This window comes from Sabethes cyaneus, chromosome 3 (assembly GCF_943734655.1).
Source record: "Sabethes cyaneus chromosome 3, idSabCyanKW18_F2, whole genome shotgun sequence".
Lineage (NCBI taxonomy): Eukaryota > Metazoa > Arthropoda > Insecta > Diptera > Culicidae > Sabethes > Sabethes cyaneus.
Genome location: NC_071355.1, coordinates 115406632 through 115434132, shown reverse-complemented (window position 1 = coordinate 115434132; position 27501 = coordinate 115406632). Strand labels below are relative to the sequence as shown.

At 36.8% G+C, this 27501-nt stretch overlaps 1 protein-coding gene across 2 annotated transcripts in view; it reads right to left on the bottom strand.

The window, feature by feature from the left end:
• Positions 1 to 16039: 16039 nt before the first annotated feature.
• Positions 16040 to 27501, bottom strand: part of LOC128744040 (GAS2-like protein pickled eggs) — a 595332-nt gene continuing 583870 nt past the window's right edge. For both annotated transcript variants that reach the window (XR_008412350.1, XM_053840783.1), the window contains 2 exons: positions 16637 to 16700; positions 16040 to 16572 (listed from right to left, as the gene is read on the bottom strand). Coding sequence is in view for 1 of the 2 variants with exons in the window: in XM_053840783.1 (XP_053696758.1) it covers positions 16557 to 16572; positions 16637 to 16700 (80 nt within the window). In the remaining variant the exon portion in view is untranslated. The remainder of the gene's footprint in view (positions 16573 to 16636; positions 16701 to 27501) is intronic.

Here is a 27501-nt window from a genome sequence, read left to right as displayed (position 1 = left end):
GATATCTTCTCTTCTCTATTATCAATCCCACTATTCATAGAGCTTGTAAATTTTATCTGCTTGTTTGATCAAAGTATCACTCGAATTACTTGAAAAATATTCCAAAGTCTTTCCTGGCAGATCCTTTAATGGCAAGAATGCCCGAAAAGCGGAAATATTCCCGTATTATGACTAGGGCTCGGCATCCTCGAAACAAATAAATGAAGCTGATTTTCGCTTACCTTCGCTTTATACATGAAACGATTTGTTTCATTTGAAGAACGTTTTAAGCAAGCTTCAGCTGAAGTTAGTGACTATTTCAAATGACTACGATTGACAGTCAGGCACGATTTGTCGATGTTGAGTAGATTAATTATACTATACGCTAAATTGTCGGAAATGTTACTTAAATTCAATTCAATTGCATTCGAAGTTGCTAGCCTTCTACACTCAAGTCTTTTTTTACACGGGGGATATGTGCCGTGTAAAAAAAAAACCGTTTAAAAAAAAACCGCGTTAATTCAAAAATTGTTGTAAAAAAAATCCGTGTTAAATCGAAAATTGTTGTAAAAAAACCGTGTTAATTCAAAAATTGTTGTAAAAAAACCGTGTTAATTCCAAAATCGTCGTAAAAATGTAAAATCTTGTGTCAGTACCATGAAGCATAAAATGTACGAATTCCTTTCGTTGTTTTCTACCACGAAACAGTTTCGTACAGTCTTAAATGAATTTACGTGTAATTAGATTCGAAGTTTTGTGTTCGTACTACCAAAAAAGTGGTAGTAGGAACACAAAACTGTGTTATTTGTCACAGTTGCATAATGCATTATTCAATTATTGGTAGCAAACAACCCGCTACTACCCCAAGTCGCTGGTCGAACCACTGGGGACTTCCGGGGTGGATACTCACGATCTCTTTTCTCTTGGCTAGCTCGATCTAGAGGGAGAGAGACTCCTTTTCGAGGTCGGCTTTCTGACACCGATTAGGGACACACGGCAGCTTAGAAAGAACTTTCAATTTAGATGATGATTTTTATTTAACCTAACTTACAATGTGTGAGTATATCGGGGCCGGCCGGCTGCTGCTACTGGATCTGTGGAGGGGAAATCACTCGATCTACGAGCGGCTGCTACTGGAGCTGGCTGATGCTTTCGGGGAAGGCTGCTGCTTGCGGGGAACGCTGGCTGCCTTCGGCGTTGGCTGCTTCGTTCGGCTTGAGCTACTGCTGGCGGGGAACGCTTCCGCTCTCGGGGGAGCGACTGGTACTAATCGAGCAGATATGCTATAGCTATGCGCGTCGAGCTTTTCGGGTAGTAGGTTGCTTTTCCTTTCCGTAATCGACGAAAGAGTCCTGGATAGTTTTTTGTTGATTGAACACTATTTTTTATTATTAATAATGTGAGTGTGTTTTAGGGGGTTCGTAATATCCATTCCCTCTGACCTACGTTGTTCTGCGCTATTCTATTCTGGGAATGTACGTATTAGACGTAGCATGTCTTGGTACTTCATATACTGGCTTTTTTTAGAAAATTTCCGAACGATATACAAACATTATAATTTAAAAACCATCGAAAAAATACTGTGTAAATTCAGAAAACATAAATATCGCGCTGAAAAACCGTGTTAATTCAAAAAATCGTTTAAAAAAAACCGTGTTAATTCAAAAAACCGTTTAAAAAAAAACCGCGTTAATTCAAAAAATATCATAAAAAAAACCGTGTTAATTCAAAAATCGTAAAAAAAAACCGTGTAAAAAGAGACTTGAGTGTACTGAATATTTGATAGACATTTGATTTGTCAAACGAAACTTTAAAATCGGTCGACATTATAAAGTGAAAACCGTTTTCCTGAGGCTGATTGAAGCCAGTTTTAAAACGGAGAGGCGTTGCTTCAGTTGAAACTAAAGCTTCATTACTTCATTGTTGAGTAGTGATTTAAAAAATCACTTACAAGTGACGTTGCTGGGCCCTGGGGTGACATTGCGCATCTCGTTTCGAATGATTTTCGTTCGTTTCGACCACGTTAAACAAATGGGCGTCTCGAACGAAAATCACTCGAAACGAGATGCGCAATGTCACCCCTGATCTTGTTGCCTAAATTCGTTATTTGAGAACTTCGAAAAATTTGGTAGCTTTTAAATATCAAGTTGTTCAAAAATAAATTGAAACGCGACGTCTGACGACTATGAAACTTTTTCACGGCAAAGATGCTCTACTGTGCCTTAAACGGATTCAAGAGCTATAATTATTTGACCTACAATTTCACCTTCTTCATTGTTAGTAGCCACAGAATGTCGTCAGCATTAACAACAAGTTGTTTTTCTAGGAGTTTTACAATCTTCCATCAAACTTAGTTCTTCTTCGAATAAGAAGTTTGAAAAAACTAAGATATTAGAAAATACCGGAAATACCGGTTTTTTGCTTTGCCAAAACCGGTATTTCGGTATCCAAAAATTGGTCGGTATTACCGGTTTCGGTACTACCGGTACTACCGGTTAGACAGCCCTAACTGGAAATCAATCGATGGCAGAAGGAAGTAAACAGACAGCAGTTATGGTTAATCAAGGAACAAATGCATCACAGTCATGTACCATCAAACGCACCGCAAATAACACCGACGATTTAGAAAACACTAGGAAGGAAAAATCCGCGAAAACTGGCACAAACGACCGACACATACCAACTGATCAGAGAACCGGAGGAATAGCAACCACGATTGGAAGCCGAGAAGGAACCCGCAGTAACTCACCGTTAACTGCAACCACCAGTAAGCCCCAGGAAGTAATAGAGATGATTATTGATGAGCCAGAGATATCGTCTCGCGGACGATGTAGCAGGAGTACTACGAGAGCACAAACATTATTCAGACCTCGAGAGGCAAGTAGATCATATTTATCTCAAAAATAATGTCCTCCTCTCTTGATTATTCATACACGCTAGCTACAATCAATATTAATGCAGTACAAAATCAAACAAAACTTGCATGGTTGCAAATGTAAAAAACCTACAGTATAAAACCCTGCAAATGCAAGCTCCGCAACATGCATAACAGAGGGTGCTAGTGTGCAAGCAAACTGTGTAGGACGATGGTTTTTGAAGGATTTTCTTCTATGTGTCATGTCAGTTCATCAGTGCACATACATAATATACATATGAAAAGAGACAGTCAGATCGCGGCAGAGAGAATGTGTCCGGAATAATCGCGGAGTAAAAAGCTTCAAAAGTAAAGTGCCATCGTTGTTTATCCGGCTGAAAACCGCCAAATTATAATCCATGCAGTTCAGTTTAGTTCTGTGCACGTTATCCATCATCGCCATCCCTGGATTTAACGTTGTTCGAAACGACCGCATTTATCGTCGTGGTGGTGGCATTGTAATTTATTACTAGCAACACCTACCTTGCACCACGGTTTTCAGTACCCATTTGTCGGTCTCGTCAGAAGACAAAACTGAGTGCCTAGCGGTAGAATTTCGACTAGGTTTTTCGTTACCGATCCTCGTCGTAGTCGTGTATAATCCCCCGGAGAACGATTGTTCTGGTCTCCTTGGCGAAAAATGGGCCGATTTTGCTGCGTGTTACGAAAATATCTTGCTTATTATTGGGAACTTTAACATCGATTTGTCCCAGCCAAGTCGAAGACAGACGCAATTCCAAGCAATGCTAGAGAGCTTTGCCATGTCCTCTATCGGTGAAGAGCCAACGTTTTTTCATAGAGATGGTTGGTCGCAGCTAGATTTGTTTGTTATAAGTTGTAGTGATAGAGTTTTGCGTTTCAACCAACCAATTTCAACCAATCGCAGCATGACCTCATCTTTGGTTCTCTGGATTTTGACCCAAGACGTAAATCATCCAATTTGTGGTACAACAGTGACATTGGGAAGGTCATGTTGGAACGTCATTTGGCGTACGCAGACTGGATCAGGGCTCCGAGAATAAACAAGGATGAAGCGCGTCGACGGTATACTCTTCTGAGAAACCGAGCAAATACGACGGTAACGATGGCCAAAACGCGCCATTTAAACCAACTGTTTGACGACCGAATCCCGTCAGATGTTCTTTGGAAACGGCTCAAAAGTGTTGGAGTGGGTAAAAATAAATTATCAGCTGTGTGCGAGTACCATCCCAACGAAGTGAATCGTACGTTCTTGTCGAGCTACATTCAAAACGACGAAAACGGGGAACGAAGAACACCGATGCCAGACCTGCCCTACTGCTTTTCCTTCCGTCCAGTGCAGTCTTGGGAAGTGGTGAACGCAATATTACATTGAATGCAACCGGTCTGGATGGTTTGCCAATCAAATTCGTAAAAATAATTCTGCCGTTTGTAGTCCAGCATATTACGTACATGTTCAACCGCATCATCGAAACATCCTCCTTTTCCATATGCTGGAAACGCACCAAGATATTACCACTACGAAAAAAGCCGCATTTAAATGCTCTGTCTAACCTTGGACCTATCAGTATTCTATGTGCCCTGTCAAAGGCGTTTGAAAAACTTCTGAAGCAACAAATGTCTACGTTTATCAGGGAGAACAACTTGCTATCTGAGTATCAGGCTGGCTTTCGTAAAGGGCAAAGCATTCAAACAGCAGCGGTTCGCGTTTTCGATGATCTACTTAGCAAAAACGATCGATAGGAAGGGTTCGGCCATATTGCTACTACTGGATTTTTCTAAAGCTTTCGACACCATCCATCGTCGTAAACTTTGTTCGAAGCTGGAAACTCAGTTTAACTTTGCCGTTTCTGTTGTTAACCTAGTAGAGTCGTATCTGAAGGAACGAGCCCAAACCATGTTCTGTGGAGATCAGCAATCCGAAGTGGGGTTTTCAACATCTGGAGTTCCCCAAGGCTCAGTACTGCGGGAAAATCTATGCAAGCCTTCGATCGCTCTACGGTTCTGCTTCTGCTGCTCCAACCAGCACACGCCTGAAATTGTTCAAAGCGTTAATTTTATCCCACTTCACATTTGGCGAACTACTTCACGTTAGACTAAGTGCGGGCTCCATGGACAGACTAAAAGTCGCACTGAATTCATGTGTACGTTTTTTTTACGGGTTAAGCCGCTACGCGCATGTAACTCAACTGCAGGAAAACCAGGTTTCGTATTCTACTAAGACGATCCAAAAACTTCAGTCAGATTAATTCAGGTTTTTACGATGGTAGCTGTTATGACATGAAGAATCAGTGAGATTAGATCAAAGAAATAGTGCAAAAACAGCGCCATGAAGATGATTCAGAAAAAAATGGCCGTTTTTTCAGCGCTTGTCTTTTTCGATGGCATGAGCGGTCCCATATAAGCAAAATTTGTTTGAAATTTGTATAAATTTATATGGGAAAATCCATTTATTAGCATTTTTAATTTTATACACCACTATACCTATATGGTTAAAGGAACTGCTTTTCTTCGCTTTTCTTGTTCGATCGTGAATAGCAGCTAGTGATGAAAATGACAAATGAAATGTTTCTCACTTATCGTGTATTTCAATACAAATTGCAAAATTGTCCACATATACATGCACACATACATACACCCACACATACACACACCCACCCACACACACACACACACACACACACACACACGCGCGCGCTCGCGTACATACGTGCATACGCACATACATCACACATATGTTGAAGACAATCGACCTTTGATTGATATATTTTGGTTTTACACGTTTTGAGTGGTTTAACAAACGGTGCTCAACTGTTTAAGTTTGAATATCTTTTGAATGAATTGTCCGATTTCCAATAACTTGGTTTTATTTGAAAGATGTGAACGGTAATTGTCAGATAATAACGAATTCTAGGATGTTGGTCATTTAATTCATGCAAATATGCTACAAAAATATGTTTTATATGCAGTAAGAAGGCCAGGTCTCGGGTTGGGATACCGGGAGCACCGGAACCGGGAATACCGGTACTACCGCCTGATTTTCCAGCACCGAAATACCGGTACTGGCACAAGAGAAAACCGGTACTTTCGGTACTGATCAATTATGCAATTTTTCTAACATTCGGTCTTAAAATCGAAGATAAAAATTTCAAAATAATTTCTAAAACTACGCGCTATATTTTGATAAAGCTAGCGGATGAGTTACTACAACGATTTAAGGGGGGACCCTACTCTGGAAAGTCGGAAAAATCGAATTTAATTTTTTGCATTTTCGAGAGGTTTATACCTTCAGAAATGTCACGCCAAAAGGATTAATTGATATCTGATCTCGTTAGAAAGTTATGGCAAAAACTGCGGGGTCACCACTAGGGAAGTGCATCGCTGGACGAAACTTTAAACGTGTTTTTCTCGAAACCATACTTTCTCAACTGGCGGTACATGTATCTCAGAATCTAGTAGTCCAATTTGGCTGAAATTTTTTTTCAGCATGTAAAAATGAATTATCTAAATTGTTACGTAGCCCGTTTTTCAATATCTCTATTTTTCAATTTTTCATGAGCTCGCAATTGACGATTTTTGATGAAAAAACACTTTTCTTTTGGAAAAATTGCCGCCATTTTGGTATTTTTTCGAATTTTCAAAAACCCCTACGTAACAATTTAGGTATTGATCTAAAGCTTCAAAATCATCCTTGAAATCCGTTTTCCGATACTCCGTTGGTTCCCGGTACGTACCGCCAGTAAGGAACTATTTTCTAGAGAACATCCACGCGGCCAGCTGCCACCAGCATAATATTCACTATTTTGGCATTTAAAAAACAGAAAATACATGTTAGAATATTTATTTATTTTCGTCAACCGATGTAGACTAGTATAATGCATATACAGTTTCTTATATAGAAGTCTTATAGTTAGATGGTGATTAAAAAGTGTTCTTATTCCTTTGTTTCGTTATCTACGCGTTATGATTACGTATTGAATTAAAGTGATGTTTAAGTCTATGCCGAGACATTGTAAAGTCAATGGTTTCGCAGTATTGATTGTACGCTCCATCATACGATTTAGTGGACCGAATTTTGCATAATTAGTACGATAATGGCTTATGGCAAATAAATTTCGATTACGAAGTTGCCGGGTAGGTGTATAAAAGTTCAGTTTGGATAAAAGTGTTGCTGAGTCAATACGGTGCGAAACGATATCGTTTACAAATGAGACCATTGCATAAAAACGACGCTCTTTTAATGATTGTATATTTATAAGCATGCAGCGTGCTTCGTATGATGGAAGAGGAAATGCTGTCCAACCTAATTTACGAAGAGCATATAAGAAAAATTGTTTTTGTACTGATTCTATTCTTTCTTCGTGCGTTATTGAAAAAGGAGACCATACAATACTGCAGTATTCCAGTATTGACCTCACATAAGCAATATATAGTGTTTTGATGGTGTATGGATCTGAAAAATTATAGCTAAAGCGTTTAATAAAACCTAGCATATTGTTTGCTCTGTGTATTATTGTGTTATAATGGTCGATGAAAGTTAGTTTGGAGTCTAAGATAATTCCTAAATCCCTAACTTTTTCACATTTTTCTACTATTTGATTTCCTAATATGATTGATATTTCCGGTGTAATTCTTTTTCTGCTAAATGATATAAGGTTGCACTTTTTTACATTAAGTTCTAATAAGCTTTTTTACACCATATGTAGAATATGTGTATTTCGTTCTGGAATACATTGATGTCTTCTTCATTTCTTATTTCCAAAAAGAGCTTCATATCGTCGGCATGTATTAGCACTTTAAGTTCCTTGAGAATGAAGGAAATGTCGTTTACATACAAGATAAAAAGAAGAGGTCCCAAATGAGAGCCTTGAGGAACACCAGAAGTGACTTGAATTGGATTCGAGGTCTTTCCGTTAAATTTAATTATTTGTTGGCGATTAGTTAAATACGATTCAAGCCATTTCAGGAGCCCTGGCTCAATTCCAATTTTTTGCAATTTGAAAAGCAGCATTGGTATGTCAATGCGATCAAATGCCTTGCTAAAGTCCGTATAGAGTGCTTCTACATGGTTTCCATTATCCATTGCATTCAGTGAGTGATCTATGAATTCCAGTAAATTTGTCGTAGTCGAACGTCCTTTGAAGAAACCGTGTTGCATTTCTGTAATTCTGTTCTGTAAGGAATAGTTTTTCATTGATAATAGCTTCGAAAAGTTTTGGAATGCAAGAGATAATGGCAATACCACGATAATTACGTACGTCAGATTTCCGGCCCGATTTAAAGATAGGCACCAGAAAAGAGCTTTTCCATATTTTTGGAAAGATTCCGGATTTTAGTGATAAGTTAAAAAGCCAAAACAGAGGAGCAGTGAACTCTATTGCAAGATTTTTTATGAACGCCAATATCCATTGAAGAATCCGGAAAAAATGCAAAATAGTCGCGATCGCGATCTTCTTCAGAAAATGTTGTATAGATTTCTTGAAAAAATTTTGCAAAAAGCTTACAAATATTTTCCGGGCTATCCCCAACATTTTCACCAAGATGCATTATGGATGGAAAATTGTCAGATTTTAGTTTAGTTTTCACGTAATTCAAGAAGTTTTTAGGACTGGACTTTATTTCAAGTTCAATTTTTGAATTGTACTCTTCAAACGCATTGCTGATTGCAAAATTTAGCTGGTTGCATACGTCCAAATATCTTGCTAAATTCTTTATAATTTTTATGGGCCTTTTGTTTGCGATTTTTCAAGTTCTTAATCTTACTGTTATACCAGACTGGACTTTTTGTATTTTTGTGACGTCTTCTTTTCTTTAACGGTTGTTCTGTATCATTACTTCTAATAAAATTTTATAGAATGTGTCTACAGCAACTTCGACATTTTCTTCATTCTTGAGAATAAGTTGCCAATTAACACAGTTTAATCTACGTCTAATGTTTTCATAGTTTGCCTTTTCGTATTCAGAAACTTCTTCGAACTTGCAATCGTTGGGTCTATGGTATTTGTGTATAAATAAAGAATATTCAATTGCTGTGTGAAACGCCTCATTTTTCCATAGTGGATTTAATGATTCAGTCACACAGAAGTCTTCATAAATGTTCGTAAGCAAAAAATCTAGATAGCAATTTTGTTGGTTTTTAATATGGTTAATTTGGTTCAGCCCCAAATTGGCAGTTTTGTCGAAAATAAACTGCAGTGTTTCATTCTCCCCAACGATTGGGAGTAAGATGCATTCATTTTCAGAGTCTGGAATGAAGTCAGCATGGCGTTGATTGAAGTCTCCATAAATATGAACTTTAACCTCGGGAGGCAGTTGTGATAGAATGTGTTCGGCAATTTGGAAAAATGCTTCGTAAGTTGTTTTATGAGCTTGGTCTGGAGGAAAATACACCGAGGCGAATACATGTGTTTCTCCTGCTAAATGTGATTTTACCCAGACATGCTCGAATTCTTTAAATTTTGTTGTCGTTATAATTTCGGAATTGAAATTAGACGACAAAGCTATGAGGACTCCGCCACCCGACTTCTTTTGAGACTCAAGAAAATTTCTGTCGTCTCTGAATACGTTAAAGGCACTTCCAAAAATTTCTTCACTTTTTACGCTTTCATTCCAGCTTGTCTCAGTTGCCAGAATAACAGAAAAGGATGAGCTATGTAAATTTTTATAAATTTCCTTCATTTTGGCTGGACTTTTCATGCGATTGAAATTTTGACAATAAATCAAAATTTCAGTCACATTCTGTTTTAGTGAAGAAATTGACGGAAGAGGGTCGGTTGAAGAAATACTTAAATTAGTTACCTCTTTCTCATCGAAAGGAGTCGTTACTTCCGAAAATTCTGGTTGGTGCTTCGGACCGGATGGCTAAATTTACCGGCGCTTTCCCTCGCACGTTGCAGGTACTGGATTCTCTGATTGTTGAGATGCCGTCGATAACCTTCCAAGTCGTCAGATGCTGCCTGTTTCGGTACACCAAATTCCTCATGTACCTCGAAAAAGATTTTCTGCAGGTCCTGCGCAGAGACCGGTAGTCCTTCTGAAGCCAAATTCATTTTTATGCTGGTGTTCGCATACCTTCGTAGCAGAACGTCGGTTCCTTGTCGTGCATGTATGCCAGGTAAAGACGAATGAGATACATAATTTTCGGATCTCGCAGTCGCGCTTTCAGGAAACGTCCGTCTCCGCCAGCTGATTGCTGCGTTAAGCTGACGATAGGTGGACGCATCGGGTCGGGTGTCCAGGTAGATGTTGAGTGCGATGATGACGTTGACGGTGTTGACGCAGTGCTATTTCCCGCTGGTGGTGATTCAATTCTATTGTGTTTTGTCTGGTGGCCCGTGTGGTAGGGGTTTAGAATTTCACCCTTTTGAAAGTCAATAAACTTTGGCACTGAAAGTCCTGCAATTGGGTGGTCCGTAGTTGATGGTGGACCAGTAAATTGTACTTTCGCTGTGGCCAGTAGCTGTTTGTCCGAAGCATTCGTACGGGTTTGATTACCGATTCTATGATTGCTATTTATATTGTTCTTAGTTTTGATGCGCTGTTGTTTTCTGCGTTTTCTGCTACGTCTGGCTTTTTCCGCAGCTCTTTCCTGAAGCCTACGAGTCCGTTGTTTGGCGTCATACATCGACCAGTTCTGCATCCAGCGCCATTTATTGCCCAAAAATCGTCATCCTGGAGATGAATGGTCAGTCTTAGGTTGTAGATTTTCATTATTTGCTGATGAAGTTTCTGCTAATTCTTCCTGTAATGACTTCTGTGGCGGCGAAACAGCGAAATATAGCTTAACCTATAACCAAAATACCCCAACACTTAACTATAATTCTAACATGCTTGAAAAATTCACGAAAGTCCATTATTTTTCGACCTTCCAGAGTAGCGTCCCCCCTTAACACCAGTAACGAGATTGAAGATATTGTTGAGCATTAGTTATTGGAATGAATATAGCTAGCTGATCTTGAAGGAAAAATTAGAACGGACTTCAGATGCCCATAACAGTTCAAGCTGGAGTTCGATTAGATCTGAATACCAAAACACTCTGCGGAATGAATTCGCTTCGATGTAACTCAAGGATTGAAGAGCAAGTATTGGACTATGCTTTTCGGTACCCTGAGTACAGCCTGTCCATCAGCGATACATTCTGAGAAACCATTTTCAGCGTCTGGCAGATTCGCTTTCGCTTGGTAAACAGTACGTTGAATATTCTGTGCATCTTAAAGTTGAATTTTGCAAGCTTCTCCTCTAGCAGCATACAACCGGGGGGTCGTGTTGTATCAAAAACGTGTCTCCACTGTACTTGGTCCTAGGCTACTTGTCACCAATTCATTGAGCTTCTTGAAGTCGGCTTCAACCTGATTGTTGGGCCCCTCTATTCATGGTATCGGTGGGGTTTTTGAAAAGAACAGATTTCGGTGCGCAGTCATCCGTCATCCTTGCGACATTGCCGACCCATCGTAGCCTCCCGACCTTCGCCAGATGTCGTTTGGAATCACTCCAATTTTTGCAATCGCTAACTCTGTTCATTTTTACATTTTAGATTTTAGATGAGAACACAATTAGCGATTTTGAAAGTACCTGGTTGACTCCTGTTACCTAAGTGACAGTACAAATGAAATGGTAACTGCAAGGTGAGGTGAAGTGACTCAAGAATTGGACCTCAAATAAAAGTATTAGCAGATTTTTCAAAGAAAAAGGATTTTCTTTTTAAAGCTTTGGGTACCGGTACCAGTACCGGTATTACCGATACTGATCCTTCCAGTACCGAAATACCGGTTCTCAACAATCCTGTCGGTACTCCCAACCCCCCAGATCACACCGCTAGGTGGATTAATTCGAGTTTTTTCATATTACATACTTTATGTAACTTTTAAATCACCAGCCTAATCATGAAAATTGGAGGTTATAACTTCTAAAAGGTCTCCTTTCATTTGCAATCCATTTTGATATTTTTTTGAAACGGTGGTTCTACAATTGATGAGGGGACGGTAGGGGAAAGAAAAGAAAACTTTTTGGTGAAGGAGGGGGAAGAGCGTAAAGGTAGGAATCAAAACGATTCACGGTACACTGATAATAAAACTTGGTTTATAGTACGAAAGTACTATAGTACTTCGTAGATTTTACGAATGCGCGAAAAGGCTGTCGATAAAAATAATACTAGATTACACTATTTTCCGATAGGCGACAGTATGCTACATTACCGACACCTATCGAAAAATAGCGAAATCTTTTTTATCTCCGAAAAAAGCAGATTTTATTGGGAATCGAACTGAGCTCGCTTGTCATGCTTCTTTACGAACAGTCGACGGCGCCGCAAACCACTGAACCACAGCTACTGCATACCAATAAGGTCATAATTGCACAAGTCTATTTTCTCTTCATACAATCTTCGCAACCCGTTTTCGTCGATAACGATGCCAGACAACAACCGTGCATCAAATGGGTTTTAATGCAAGACAGCTACGAATGTAATCTCGTAGAAACAACATTGGCGGTAGACAATAAGCCTACGAAAGTTTTTAAAAGGTATGAAAATATTTGTATCAGCTACGAATATAGTTTTACGAATGTTTTTTCAAAAAAAGTACGAAATTGAATTTTCAGTGTAGCTACCAATATCCCCCCCCGCTCCTCACCTTTCCGCTCTTCTCCCTCCTTCACCAAAAAATTTTCATTTCTTTCCCCTACCGTCCCTTCATCAATTGTACAACCATCGTTTCAAAAAAATATCAATATATATTAGAGTGTCCCAAAATAGCACCATGCCAGAAAACCCGGGGGCTCACCCCTCAAATGATAGCTTAGGGTGTCACAACAAAACTTTTATATGACGTCAACATTGGTTGCCGCGATTTAGGGGTCGCACATTTGAGTTTTATGGAAAAATGGCATTTTTCAGGAGTAAATTCAGAAAAATATTTTTAAAGATGTTAAAGTAGGTGAAAAAAGGTACTTAACTATTTTTTCACAATTATTGGGATCTGATACATTCATAAAAAGTTATGGTGGCATGTCTGGAGTCATATTTGGTTACAAAAATTTAATAAATTTGGCAAAAATTTCAAATTTTCTAAATTTCATTTAAATAAACGTCAAAACAGGGTATCGAACAGTATCTCAGAGTAACGTACGTATACTGTATAGATGCGAAATTTTATGACGAACAACTTTGCTGAAGAAAGTATGGACGTATGTTCAAATCTCGCTGAGGAATTCACGTTTTTCTGAAGGCGGGACCAAACATATTTTCGCAATTTTCAAATTTTAGTAGTTTCACGTGAAAAAGGCAAATGAAAAAACTTGAAGTATTTATTCTAAACGTTACCCAGGTGTTTGATAGGAAGAAATATGCACCTTCCACAGAATTTAGCACCATTTAGGTCCAAGAATCACTTTAAAAATGGGCGTATTTATTTTAATAGGTATTATGTTTGAAAAATCGTATCTCCCGAAACTAGGGTTACTCCAAAATGATGCCTAAGCGTGAGTTATAGAGAATTGATTTTTAAACCTGAAAAAATAAACTCGGAATTTTTTTTGACCCCTTTTGTACTACCATCAGTACACTGATAATAAAACTTGGTTCATAGTACGAAAACAATAGTTTACTTTACGAATTCTTTCGTTGTTTTCTACCACGAAGTAAATTCGTAAAATCAGTCCTGAATGTTTCGTACATATGAACAAAGCTATATTCGTACGAATTATTGCATTTTACAAAATGTTTCGTAGATTTTACGAATGTACGAAAATGCTCACGATAAAAATAAATATTAGATTTCACTATGTTCCGATAGGTGTCAGTATTCTACATTACCGACACCTATCGAAAAATATCGGAATCTCTTATCTCCGTAAAAAGCTGGTTTTATCGGGAATCGAACCGAGCTCATTTGTCATACTTCTTTACGAACAGCCGTCATCGCCGCAAACCATAGAATCACAGCTACTGTATACCAAGCAGGTCATAATTGCCCAAGTCTATTTTCTCTTTATACAATCTTCGCAACCTGTTTTTGTAGATAACGATGCCAGACAACAACCGTGCATCAAATGGGTTTTGATGCAAGACAGCTACGAATGTGCTCTCGTAGAAAGTACGAACCATTCGTAATAACAACATGCGGTAAACAATAAGCCTACGAATGTTTTTAAATTGTATGAAATTATTTTTTTCAGCTACGAATATAGTTTTACGAATGTTTTTTCAAAAAACATACGAAATTATCTTTTCAGTGTAGATGGTAGAATCAGCAAGGTGTATTCAGACAAATTGAAAGGTAATATTTAATCTAGTTGCTACCATGGTAATATAACACGGATAACATATGAAAAAAGCACATTTAAAATAAAAAAAATATATTAAACTATTTTTTTAAATATTTTAAATACGGCTGCATTTAGAAGCTAATTATTATTTTGAACACGTGTTGTCAAGCACATACGAAGTTGTTCTTCAAATTCAAATTACATATAATAATAATCTTAGGTTACAAAATATTCATAAAAGTCGTTGTTCTACAAAATCCTTTGATAAATGTTGCACCATTTCAGAAAAAGTCTCAAAATGCATCAATTCACCAGTATTTTTCCAAAAAAAAAATCGAAGTTACCATTTCCTGTATATTTTAATTTTACATTTTTTCCTGACTTCAGAACATAGTGAATTTTTTTTCAGTGTTCATTTTTTCATGTCTAAAACTCAATTTACAAAAGCTCACGCTTTAGGCTTCATTATGGAGCAAACCTAGTTTGAGGAGATACAATTTCTCAAACATAGTACCTAATAAAATAAATACGCCCTTTTAGAAAAGTGCTTCTTGAGCCTAAATGGTGCTAAATTCTTTGGAAGGTGCATGTTTCCTCTTATAAAAAAAACGTAAGTGACGTTTAGAGTAAATAGTTCAAGTTTTCTCATTTACCTCTTTCACATAAAACTGCTAAAATTGGAAAATTACAGAAATGTGTTTTGTTCCGCCTTCAGAAAACGGTAAATATCTCAGCGAGATTTAAAGATACGTTCTTACTTTCTTCGGCAAAGTTGTTCGTCATAAAATTTCTCATCTATACAGTATAGCTACGTTGCTCTGAGACACTGTTCGATACCCTGTTTTGACGTTTATTTAAATGAAGTTTCGAAAATTTTAAATTCAATAAATTTTTGTAACCAAATATGACTTCAGACATGCCACCATAACTTTTTTATGAATGTGTCAGATCCCAATGATTGTGAAAAAAATAGTTAAGTACTTTTGTTTCATCTATTATAACATTTCTAAAAATATTTTTTTGAATTTACTCCTGAAAAATGCAATTTTTGATTGACCTTGACGTCATATAAAAGTTTTGTTGTGACACCCTAAGCTATCATTTGAGGGGTGAGCCCCCGGGTTTTCTTACATAGTGCTATTTTGAGACACTCTAATATATATGTATGACCGCATTTCAAGGTCAAGACTAAAAACATGAGGTTAGTGTAATCAATTTTGTTCAAATCGGTTGAGGGACCGCTAAGAAAATGAAGTCTCTTATTTTTCGTATTTTTATACATAACTTTTGAACTGAAAGTCCGATCAATATGAAATTCAATAGCGATCTATGAGGCAACTAGACCTTTCATTTGATACTAGGATCATCAAAATTGGTTCAGCCATCTCCGAGAAAAGTGAGTGAGATTGAAAAGCGTGACATACGCACACACACACAAACACACACACACACACACACACACACACACACACACACACACACACACAGACACACACACACACACACACACACACACACACACACACACACACACACACACACACACACACACACACACACACACACACACACAGACACACACACACACACACACACACACACACACACACACACGCGCACACACACGTCCACACACGCACACACACGCACACACAACATACACACACACACGCACACACACGCGCACACACACACACACACACACACACACACACACACACACACACACACACACACACACACACACACACACACACACACACACACACACACACACACACACACACAGAAAATGCTCAGTTTTAGAAACTGAGTCCAATGGTACCTGACATTCGGTCCGCAGGACCTTCTTTCCATTTTCGGTTTTTCAAGTGATTCCTATACCTATGAAAACATCGTTGTCGCTACGGCAAATTAGCACTATTTATTCCGACCAATCACAGAGCGTGGATTTCTAGTTAGACAATGCCTAACATTTTTCAATTATTCAAAAGTTTTTTAAGGGAACTCTTCTGCATTTTAATGGATTCTTAGAAAAATTTCCAATCGATTGATACCAATATCTCTACAATCTATTGAGGGATGACTGAGTAATAAGCGAGCTTTTCGTTACAGGTTCCCTTTCGTTATTCTAAAGTGCACCCCAGTATAGAAATCAAAGATGTAGTCCTACGTCAGAAACACCCCTAAAAATAAAGTCTCACAGTCAATAAACATACATTCAAGTATTTAGCATTTATCATTAAAATGTAATCATTAAATGTAAATGGAATTATGTTCTTTGATATGACTTTTCGGGTTTTTAAAATATTCAGAAATTTTTCACGAATGACTGGAATGCTGCTACATTACGAGTTGTTCTGGGTTCTTTCATTTAAGATGTTACCAATTCCTGTAAGGAATATGTGCTTTCATGATTCCGCTAGATGATGGTTTGTCTGTAAAAAAATATTACCATGTTAAATCAGCAAAAAGGACAGCTTTTAGTTTAAGTAATCTTACCGAAAATAAATGGATTCATTTTTAACACAATATCTGCTATACGTTTGCGCTCCTTTGAAACATGCTGAAAATAGAAATATTGGCAACCATTACAATTTACACAAATGAACATTATTTTTGATTTACAAAACGATGCGAATTTCTTCTTGCTAAGGTTTTGTAAAGGGTAGACAAAATCATTGAGACAGGCAAATTTATCCAAGATTCAAATAACCATAACTTCTTTAACATTTACGTCCCACAGTGAGTGGTCCGTGTAACGCCCCTGTCCGGATTTAAGTACCGGAAGATATTAACCGCGATAGTCTTTCACTTATAGCATTGACCTAGTTTGCAATTTGCTAAAGTCACAAACGCGCATGGTCGCGTTTATTATTCTTTTCGCAACATAGGCAGCGCAAATGGTTTTGTTTGTCAATAGCGAACCGCCGCGCATTTCCTGTATTTACGTAGAAGTTAGGGCTACACGATACGTGTAAAATTTTTAATAAATGAGTCGTAAGCTGAAGAATTTTTCGTTCCCTGAGATTGATCATTGGAAGCATAGGTGGTGTATTCAAACGAAATGAAACATCAAAGACAAAAAGTGCATTCCATTGACAGATGATTGCGGTTGCTGAGGTGCATTGTTAGTGACGTTTTAAAGGGGAGATTCATAGCCGTCTGAGTCGCTGTTCAATTTGGCTAGGAAGGTAGAACCAGCGAGAGTGTGGATTTGATAGTTCCAGAAGAGAAAAAGGAGAAGAGAAGAAAACACAAAGTGCGAAAATCAAAGAATTTCTAGGTGTAAATCGTTAGTCAGAAGAAGAAAGACAAATGATTAGAAGAAAAACTACCGTTGAAAGCGGAAACAGTGACGAGATGGAACCCGATACAAATTTATGAAAACCATCAAAAACGTGAACAAGAGCTTATACAAGTGACCATAATCCATTCTATAATGATGATGATGATGATGATGATGATGGTCCCGCCACATACCCCCACAAAGGTTTGAGCAAGACGTTTTATCTATAAGATAATTAATATTATGACAATTGAACCAGTTATGCAAACATAAAAGACGAACTGATTCCATATTCAGGTATAGATTTCTCCAAAATTATTTAACAATTATGTTATATCTGTAACCCGCGCGCGTGGCTCAAACTTTTGTAGACTACTCTTTTTTTAATTACCTCAACATGAAACAAAAAATCCATCATCACCATCGTGGTGAACATAGTAGTTAATGTGAAAATACCTAATATTTAGGGTAAGGAACGAGTTAAGCAGTGTCACCTATTTTAATGAATAAATGAGCCGAAAAGGCACTTTTTTATTCATATTTTCAAAATCTTTTGATAGGATCATCTTCACAAATCACTTAACCAGACATTTTATTCGCACAAACACAATTTACTGGGTTTCTGACAAGAAATATGATGAATTAAAAATTGTTGTCCAAAAACGTACATTTTTCAGCTGCTGAAGGCAATCGCCACCTCGCTACTAACGAATCCATCACATTTTCAGCACTGATTGTCACATACCATATTATTCACTATCTTTTACCTTTGTTATACTATATAACAAAGGTTTAGGAATTGGTCGAAAAACACGAAGTTGATCTAAGGCCCGGAGGGCCGAATCACATATACCAATCGATAGAGCTCGACAAACTGGGCAATGTCTGTGTGTGTGCAGCTCATTTTCTATCGCCTGTTTCTCGAAGGTGGCTGAACCGATTTGACCGCTTTTACTTTTGTTTGAAAGGTATTATTGCCTAGTATATCACTATTGAATTGCTTTGCGGTCCGACGTTTCGTTTAAAAGTTATAAGTAATAATGTGAAAACTACGTGACACGCGTTTCTCCGGAACTACGCAACCAATTTTAACGATCTTACTACCAAACGAAAGCTCTTGCTATTACTAAACTTTTTACCAAGTGTTATTGAAAACGGACAAGCAGTTTAAAAGTTAGCCTTAAAAAACCACTTTTGATAAGGTTCAAATGATTGCCTGTTTCTCAGAGATGGCCAAACCGATTTATGCGCTACTAGTTTTATTTGGCAGGTAATATAGCCGGATAGATCACTATTGAATGGTTTTTTGATTGGACGTTTAATTTGAAAGCTATGAGCAATCGTATACACCACACCAAAATTAACAATAATTTATAATGATTTTAACCAAGATAATTTACCTAATTTTAATTATTTTAATATCAAAAGAGAGGTTTTGACACTACGAATATATATGCAAAATTTCATAAGAATTGATTTTACCGGTAAAAAGATATTTATCCTCGAACGCTCGCGCCAACTTTTGCAACACAGTTACTCGCGCGCACAATAGGCCAAAACCAAAGAAAACGTGCGCACTAGAGTTTTAACGCAAATACTAGACACAACACTTATGGTTCTTTTTTTTTGACGTAGGACTACGTCTTACGGCAAGTTTTGAGATAGGGTGTCATTCCAAAAAATCGAAAAATGCGAGCGTCACGAAAAATGAAAGGTTTTGAGCGCTAATAGCTCAGTGGTTTTCCAATCGATTTTCAATATTCTTACACCAATCGATCGGAAAATCTTCTAAGAATTGACCCAAATAAAGAAAAGTATGGATTCTTGATGTTGAACTATTGAAAAATTGAAAATAATGAACCTATGTTTTACCAGAATTCTAGCTTCGTGATTGGTTGGAAGATTGTTTACGATGATCTAAACCTATACCAACTTGATATCTGTGCTTGGGAAGTAAGCCAAAACAAGTGACCAAGCTTCCTCATTTCAACAAGATTTCTTAACACCACGGTTCAATCTAGACCATTTTGATGTCCTTGTTTGGGAAGTACGCCAGAGAGAGTAACAATGCCCCGTCGTGCCAACAGATTTCTTACGAACGCGATTAAACCTAGTCCAATTTGATGTCTGTGTTAGGGAAGTGTGCTAGAAAAAATGACACAAGTTCGTTGTCCCAACAGATCGCAAATTCTTTACTGCGAGACGATTAAACCTCGGCGAACTTGATATCTGTGTTGGAAAAATGTGCTACAGCTGTAGTGTTCGGTTATAATACGACTCTGTATGAATACGCATGCTTACCGTTTCATTAGAAGTGTAGTGAAAAGATGTGCTGTTGATAAAATAGGATTGAATTGGTAAAATCCCTTCAACGTGGGAAACCATGGATAATAAAAACAATCTTTAATTTCAGTAAGGTAGCAGGAAAGCAATAGTTTGTGTTCTTGATTTTGTTAAATTGTTTTCAAATGCACAATCTGTTGAGAATTGAACGTATGCAATATTACAACTTTGATAAATGTTACATACAACGCATGTAGCATGTATATATGTTGCATATAGCATGTATACATGAAGAATCGAATGATTACAAGCATGAATACAGACTACTATCACTATTTCCGTAGTCCTGCGTCACCTATATAGGCGGTCGTGTCTTGTACACAACCCCTCTGATTTTTTTTGTAAGAACCATAAGTGTTGTGTCTAGTATTTGCGTTATTTAGTGTTCTTACGTTGTACATAAAATCAATATATATATCACTAGAGTTTTGACTAGGAAAACTTGGTTTTAAGTTTATCGAACCTTTGAAAGAGTTTCTTGAAATTGAATGCTCTATCATTTGGTAGAATTTAAATTTTGATAAATCCCCCTAAAAGTGAAATAAATAAATTATTTTTCTTCAGTTTCAATATAACACATTGATGTGTTCTGCAAAATTTTTGAGCATATTATTACAAGAAATTTTGCTGAAGACTGTAACCTTCTATCTCTTCAGAGAAGACAGAGAAATCTTATTTATTGTTTCTGAATTTGTAAAATCAGTTTTCTAGTTTAGCTCTTTTTGTAATTGTTGTTTGGCTTTTTCATGTATTACAAAGTCGTACAAATAGTAAAAGTACGCAACTTTGCTGAAAATAGTATACCTCTATGTTTGCTTGTTTAGGAACTGTAGAACTTTGATTATAAAAATACCCTGATTTTAACCCCGAATTGCTCGACTACCAACTGACGGATACATTTTAAACATTTTACATTTGCTGATAGTTTTGCTACACACAGTCACCATTTTTTCATATGAAGTAATGTGAAAAAATTCCAGTTGGGGCCAATAGCGATACACCTCACATGCTGCTTGCTTCGTTTCAGTGCTGTCGGTTTATGCTGATCTATTTTCCTAACAATTTAAAATATTATTGCAATGAATAATTCAGACATTTTGCTCATAAGTTTATTGAAGAACATACGCTAGTTAAACAACGATTGGTAAATATGGCATTCAAAAACCTACACATGTTGTTCAGAATACAACAGCGCGAGTAACCGAAGCTTAATAAAAATTGATGAAATTTTTTCAAGAAAACTTTATTGATGTGAATCGAATAGAATGGCATTACAGGAAATTATACATAGATCAAAAACCTATAAACTAGACCTTTACTACGCAATGTATAAGTTAAAGAATAACATTTCTTCTCACAACTTACTTTACCTTGCACTTACCCACATTAGTAACAACTTACTCAGTAATTTCTTGAGAAAAAGAATTATCAAAATTTGTAAGTGCTTCTAATTCAAATTTTGTAAGCTTATTTAATTTCCAAAATTTTTATTTAAACCAACTTACAATGCAACGTTAACTAATAGATGAATTATGTTCCGAAGACGTGTCGATTTCTGTCTCAAATAGCAAGTAAGACCGTATAACAAAGGTTCCTTTCACCACTAGGTGGATTAAATCAGGTTTTTTCTACTCTCTAAGGCTTTGTCACTAGCCGAAAGTTTTATTATTTGATAACAAAACTGAAAACAAATTCTGAATTGACGGAACCTGTTCACCAGTAGCAGCAGCTGCAGCATAACTGATGAACTATCGTGTTGCCAAGACACTGTTTCGGTTCTGGAAATAAGAATTATAGATTTGAAATTAGCTGAAACCTCCAATGGTGGAAACGTGGTTCAATACTTTCAAGAGAAATGTATGTTCATAATTAATTTTTGTTTATTAAAAAAACGGAAAAGTCAGCTTTTTCAATAATTTTCGAAGATTTTCTCAGTGATTTAATGAAGCAACGATGTGTTTCAATGTTATTTGCTTTGACAACACTGTTCTGAGTCGGACCGTGCGTACTGCTATGTTTACCTCTTTTGTTCTCCCACCATCCTTATGAACAGCGAGTGAGACGTCAAACTCGCAGTTTCCCATAAGAACACTAGAGAGTAAAAGAGACGACGAATACCGTTTACCGAACGGTGCGGTGAGTGTATGCCCCGATAAACAATTTAGACAGATGGCATTTCACGCATCTATGCCGATACGCTATGCCGTTTACGCATCAGATGCCGATTTGTAGGTCGCGGATAGGAACGCGAACTTACTGAATAGGGGGAATAGTTCGAGTGATTTTTTATTGGGACGTAAAAAAATTCAGATTTCAGGATTGCTTAACAAAGCACCTTGAGGGTGAAAATATGTTCGGTCTGATCAAAATTAGTTCCACCGCTCCAACTTTTGAAACGAAAAATCAAAAGTTTAGCTCAACAATAGTGTCTTCCAATGGTAACAGCTTGAAGAACTAAAGATAGCCAGAAGCTTGGTATGCTGATTTCCCCCACTTAGTCAACCCATCGCTTGTAATAAGGTAAAACAATCAGTGACCCGCTTAAACTGCTTAATACCGGTTCTTTACCCTAAAGAAAATTAAAAATATAAATACAATTAAAAATTTTGAACACAATGAGATCGTTTTGCAAAAAAACTTCGTCAGTTACAATCTTCGAGTAAACCAAATAAATAAAATAGTAAGTATATAAAACAATTATCCAAATTTAAATAAATTTGTTTTTGAAACTTCGTCCGTTTAATACATTTTTCGTCAGTTAATAAAAACCCGATTTAATCCACCTAGTGGTGAAAGGAACCTTTGTTATACGGTTGGTTTACATAAAATTTTTGAAAAATGAATAAGTTTAGAAAATTTGAACAAAATATGAACACTTTTAAATTTTGATAGATCCTTTTTCCGTGAAATTGCCGAGTAAGGATAAGTAAGTTGTTATTAATCTGAGTAAGTGCAAATAAAAGTAAGTTGTAAGTGGAAATCTTATCCTTTAGCATATACATTGTCTAGTAAAGGTCTAGTTTATAGGTTTTTGAACTATGTATAGTTTCCTGTAATGCCATTCTATTTGAATCACATCAATAGAGTTTTCTTGAATAATTTTCATCAATTTTTATTAACTCACGCTGTTGTATTTTATACAACACGTGTAGGTTTTTCAACGCCATATTGTTATAAAGTTATAAATCGTTGTTTAACTAACGTATATTCTTCAACAAACTTATTGTGAGCAAAATATTATAATTATTCAAAGCATTAATAATTAAAATTGTTGGAAAAATTTATGCAGCAAAACTATCAGGAAATGTTAAATGTTTAAAATGTAGCCGTCTGCTGGTAGTCGAGTAATGCGGAGTCAAAATTAGGGTATTTTTTATAATCAAAGTTCCACAGATCCTAAACTAGCAAACATAGAGGTATACTATTTTCAGCAACGTTCTGTATTTTTACTATTTGTACAATTTTGTAGTTCATGAAAAAGTCATACAACAATTACAAAAAGAGCAAAAATAGAAAAACTGATTTTACAAATTCATATACAATAAATTGGATATTTCTATCTTCGCTGCAGAGATAGAAGATTAGTGTCTTTAGCAAAATTTCTTGTAATAATATGTTCTATAACTTTGCAGAACACATCAATGTGTTATATTGACACTGAAGAAAAATGTTTTTTTATTTCACTTTTAGGGGGATTGATCAAAATTTAAATTCCACCAGACAATAGAGCTTTCAATTTCAAGAAACTCTTTCAAAGGTTCGGTAAACCTAAAACCAAGTTTTCCCAGTCAAAACTCTAGTGCAAATGTTTTCTTTGGTTTGGGGCTATTGTGCGCGCGAGTAACTGCGTTACAAAAGTTAACGCGAGTGTTCGAGGGTTAATATCTTTTAACCGGTACAACCAATTCTTATGCAATTTTGCATATATATATTCGTAGTGTCAAAACCTCTCGTTTGATATTAAAATAATTCAAATTAGGTAAATTATCTTGGTTAAAATCATTATAAATTATTGTTAATTTTGGAGTGGTGTATACGGTTGCTCATAACTTTCAAACTAAACGTCCAATCAAAAAACCATTCAATAGTGATCTATTACGATATATTATCTTTCAAATGAGACTAATAGCGCATAAATTGGTTTGGCCATCTCTAAGAAACAGGCGATAATTATTACCTTGTCAAAACAGGTTTTTTAAGCATAATTTTTAAACTACTTGTTTGTTTTCAATTAAAAATTCCTGAACAATTTAGCTTTAATAAGGGCTTTCATTTGATACTAAGATCGTTGAAATCGGTCATGTAGTTGCGAAGAAACCCGTGTCACGTATTTTTCACATTTTTGCTTATAACTTTTAAACGAAACGTCGTATCACGAAGCAACTCAATAGTGATCTACTAGACAATAACACCTTTCAAACAAAAGTAATAGCGAACCATTCGGTTCAGCCATCTCTGAGAAACAGGCGATAGAAAAAATCATTACATACACACACACACACACACACACACACACACACACACACACACACACACACACACACACACACACACACACACACACACACACACACACACACACACACACACACACACACACACACACACACACACACACACACACACACACACACACACACACACACACACACACACACACACACACACACACACACACACACACACACACACACACACACACACACACACACACACACACACACACACACACACACACACACACACACACACACACACACACACACACACACACACACACACACACACACACACACACACACACACACACACACACACACACACACACACACACACACACACACACACACACACACACACACACACACACACACACACACACACACACACACACACACACACACACACACACACACGCACACACACACACACACACACACACACACACACACACACACACACACACACACACACACACACACACACAGACATTGCTCAAATCGTGTTTATCGACCAATTTTTAAACCTTTGTTATAGTAAACAAAGGTAAAAATAGTTTTAACGTGTGAAATACACAATCTCTTAAACTCCGCAAGTGTTGGTGCACGTTTAATGTATCTTGGCATCGAATTGAAGACATTTATTCCTTTGTAAAACAATGAATTTTGTGAAGCACATGTCAAAAAGTTTGGTGTTCTTACTTCATTCGCGTTTCTAGCGTTGTATCTATGTAGGTCTCTTCCTCTTTCAATTCGATCACACAAATATCGAGGTAGCAAACCGTTGACTACTTTAAAAATAAACACCATAGTTAAGTAAACAATTCTTTGCTTCACTGATAACCATTGCAAAGCGTCCAGCATTAAAATCGAGGAAGTAAATCTATCACATTTTAAACTCAAGCGCATTATTTTATTCTGCAAGCGCTGAAGCCTCAGTATTTGTGTTTCATTGGCCAGGAATAAAATGGATGGGCAAAAGTCCAAGTGAGGAGAGATGATTGATTTGTATAGCTGTATTTTACTACAAATAGTTAATTCGTTTTTCAATCAGCATAGGATTCCATACTTCTTAGCAATTTTCTTGATGACATTGTCAATGTGAGCATTGAACTTTAGTTTGTCATCAATAATCACTCCAAGGTATTTAATCTCCCGAACGCGTTCAATTGTTTCGTCATCAATCTGAATTGAGACATTTTCATCAAATCGATTTCGTGAGATAACCATAAATTTAGTTTTAGTTATATTCAATTTCAATTGCTTATACTTCAACCATCTACTTAGATAACGTAAATCTTCATTCAGGTGTAAAACGACTTCATTTAAATCTTTGGCTGCAATGAACAACACGGTATCATCTGCAAAAAGATTGACATCACAAAAACATAAAACCCGTCGCATGTCATGTACATTACATAATAAACAAAAGGGGCCCTAATACACCACCCTGGGGTACACCAAGATTGTTACCCACTGGACTAGATACAAAATCATTAAAAGCAGTCCATTGAGTTCTGTTGGACAAATAGCTTTCAAACCATTTGAATGCAGTACTAGTAATTCCAAAGCGCTTGATTGTTCTCAACAATAAGGGCCTTGAAATTGTCTCAAAAGCGCGTTTCAGATCCAAGAAAACAGCAACTATTGTGTCTTTACGCTCTAAGTAGTCTTTAGCTAATACCAAGTTCAATGCGGTTTCACAAGAATGACCTTCTCGATAACTCGATTGTTCCGGAATCAACAAGGAATTACTACTTAGTTATTCCAGCAATTGATTTTTTACAACAATTTCTAGGATTTTTTCTAAAGTGTGCAACATGTTGATGGGACGAAATTCTTCGGCTTTAATCGTCCCAGCAACCTTTTGAATCGGAATAATCAACGATTCTTTCCACACTTGAGGAACATGCCCAGTTTGCAATGATTTATTAATCAGGTCCAATACAGCGTGACCAATGACATGAAAGCAATCTTGAATAACTCTAGCATTTACGTTGTTTACTCCAGTCGATTTTCCTAATGAAAAGCAAATATTTCTAAGTTCATCTAATGTAATTTGGTGAAAACCTTCAAGCATACAATTACTATTGATTTGTTGTTTAATTTCATCCGGTTCATCGACTAAGTCAATGGACTGATTGATCAACGAAACACTCTCAACAAAATAATCATTAAACTTAGACGCAATCACTTGTTCTGACTGCTCTAACGTGCCATTAAAAGTTATGGACCGCGGTTTGCAATTACTTGGTTTTAATAGATTCTTCAAAATTTTCCATAACTCTTTGCTGTTGTTTTGATACTGATAAATCTTCCTCTGGGTATATTCACAGCGAGTTTTGTTAACTTCTTGTAAATATTTATTCCGCGCACTCGTGTACTTATTCCAATGATTTTGACTATTAGATCTAAGAAATTTTTTGTACCATTTGTCCCTCTTACGTTTAAGGCGCAAGAGATCCAAATTGTACCAGCTGTTCGAGTCCTTTAAAGAAACAAATTTTTGTTCAACTAATTGATTAGTAAACGTTTTCAAAGTGTTTGTAAGCACAGCTGCAGATTCATCTAAATTACCCGTCGCGAGTGGAAAATCTACGCTTCTCTCAACGAGATTCGACATAGCCTGTTTCGAATATTTTCTCCAGCACTTCAATTTTACTAATTCCTCGTTATTATGTAACTTATTCACAACTTTGATAACTAATGTTTCATGATCGGTTATTTTCAACTCAATATCTACCAGTGAATAAACGATATCAAAATTAGAATAGACATGGTCAATTAAAGTTCTGCTATGCGGGGAAATACGTGTGTATTCATCTACAGTCTGTCTTAAATTGAAAAATTCAACAAGATGCTTCAATTGTTGAGAATTTGAGTTATCAAGCCAGTTAATATTAAAATCACCTGCCAAAATGTTTAACTTGGAAGAATCAAGAAATGTCTCTAGCCAGTTTTCCAAAATTTCAACGAAACGCTGGTTGCTAGTACTGGGAGAGTGATACAACACACCATAATTACCCATCTTCATGCCATGCACAACTGTAATGCCTAAGAACCAGTTACCATCATTCACTTCCTTGAAACGAAGGTTGAATTGAACTGATTCTCTGACATAAATAGCAACACGGCCAGTACCTATGTCTCGAATGTGATAAGCAAGCAGCAACGGTATATCCCGGGATGCTATATTGATCAAATGCTTCCATCTCTACAATGTGAGTTTCTGATAA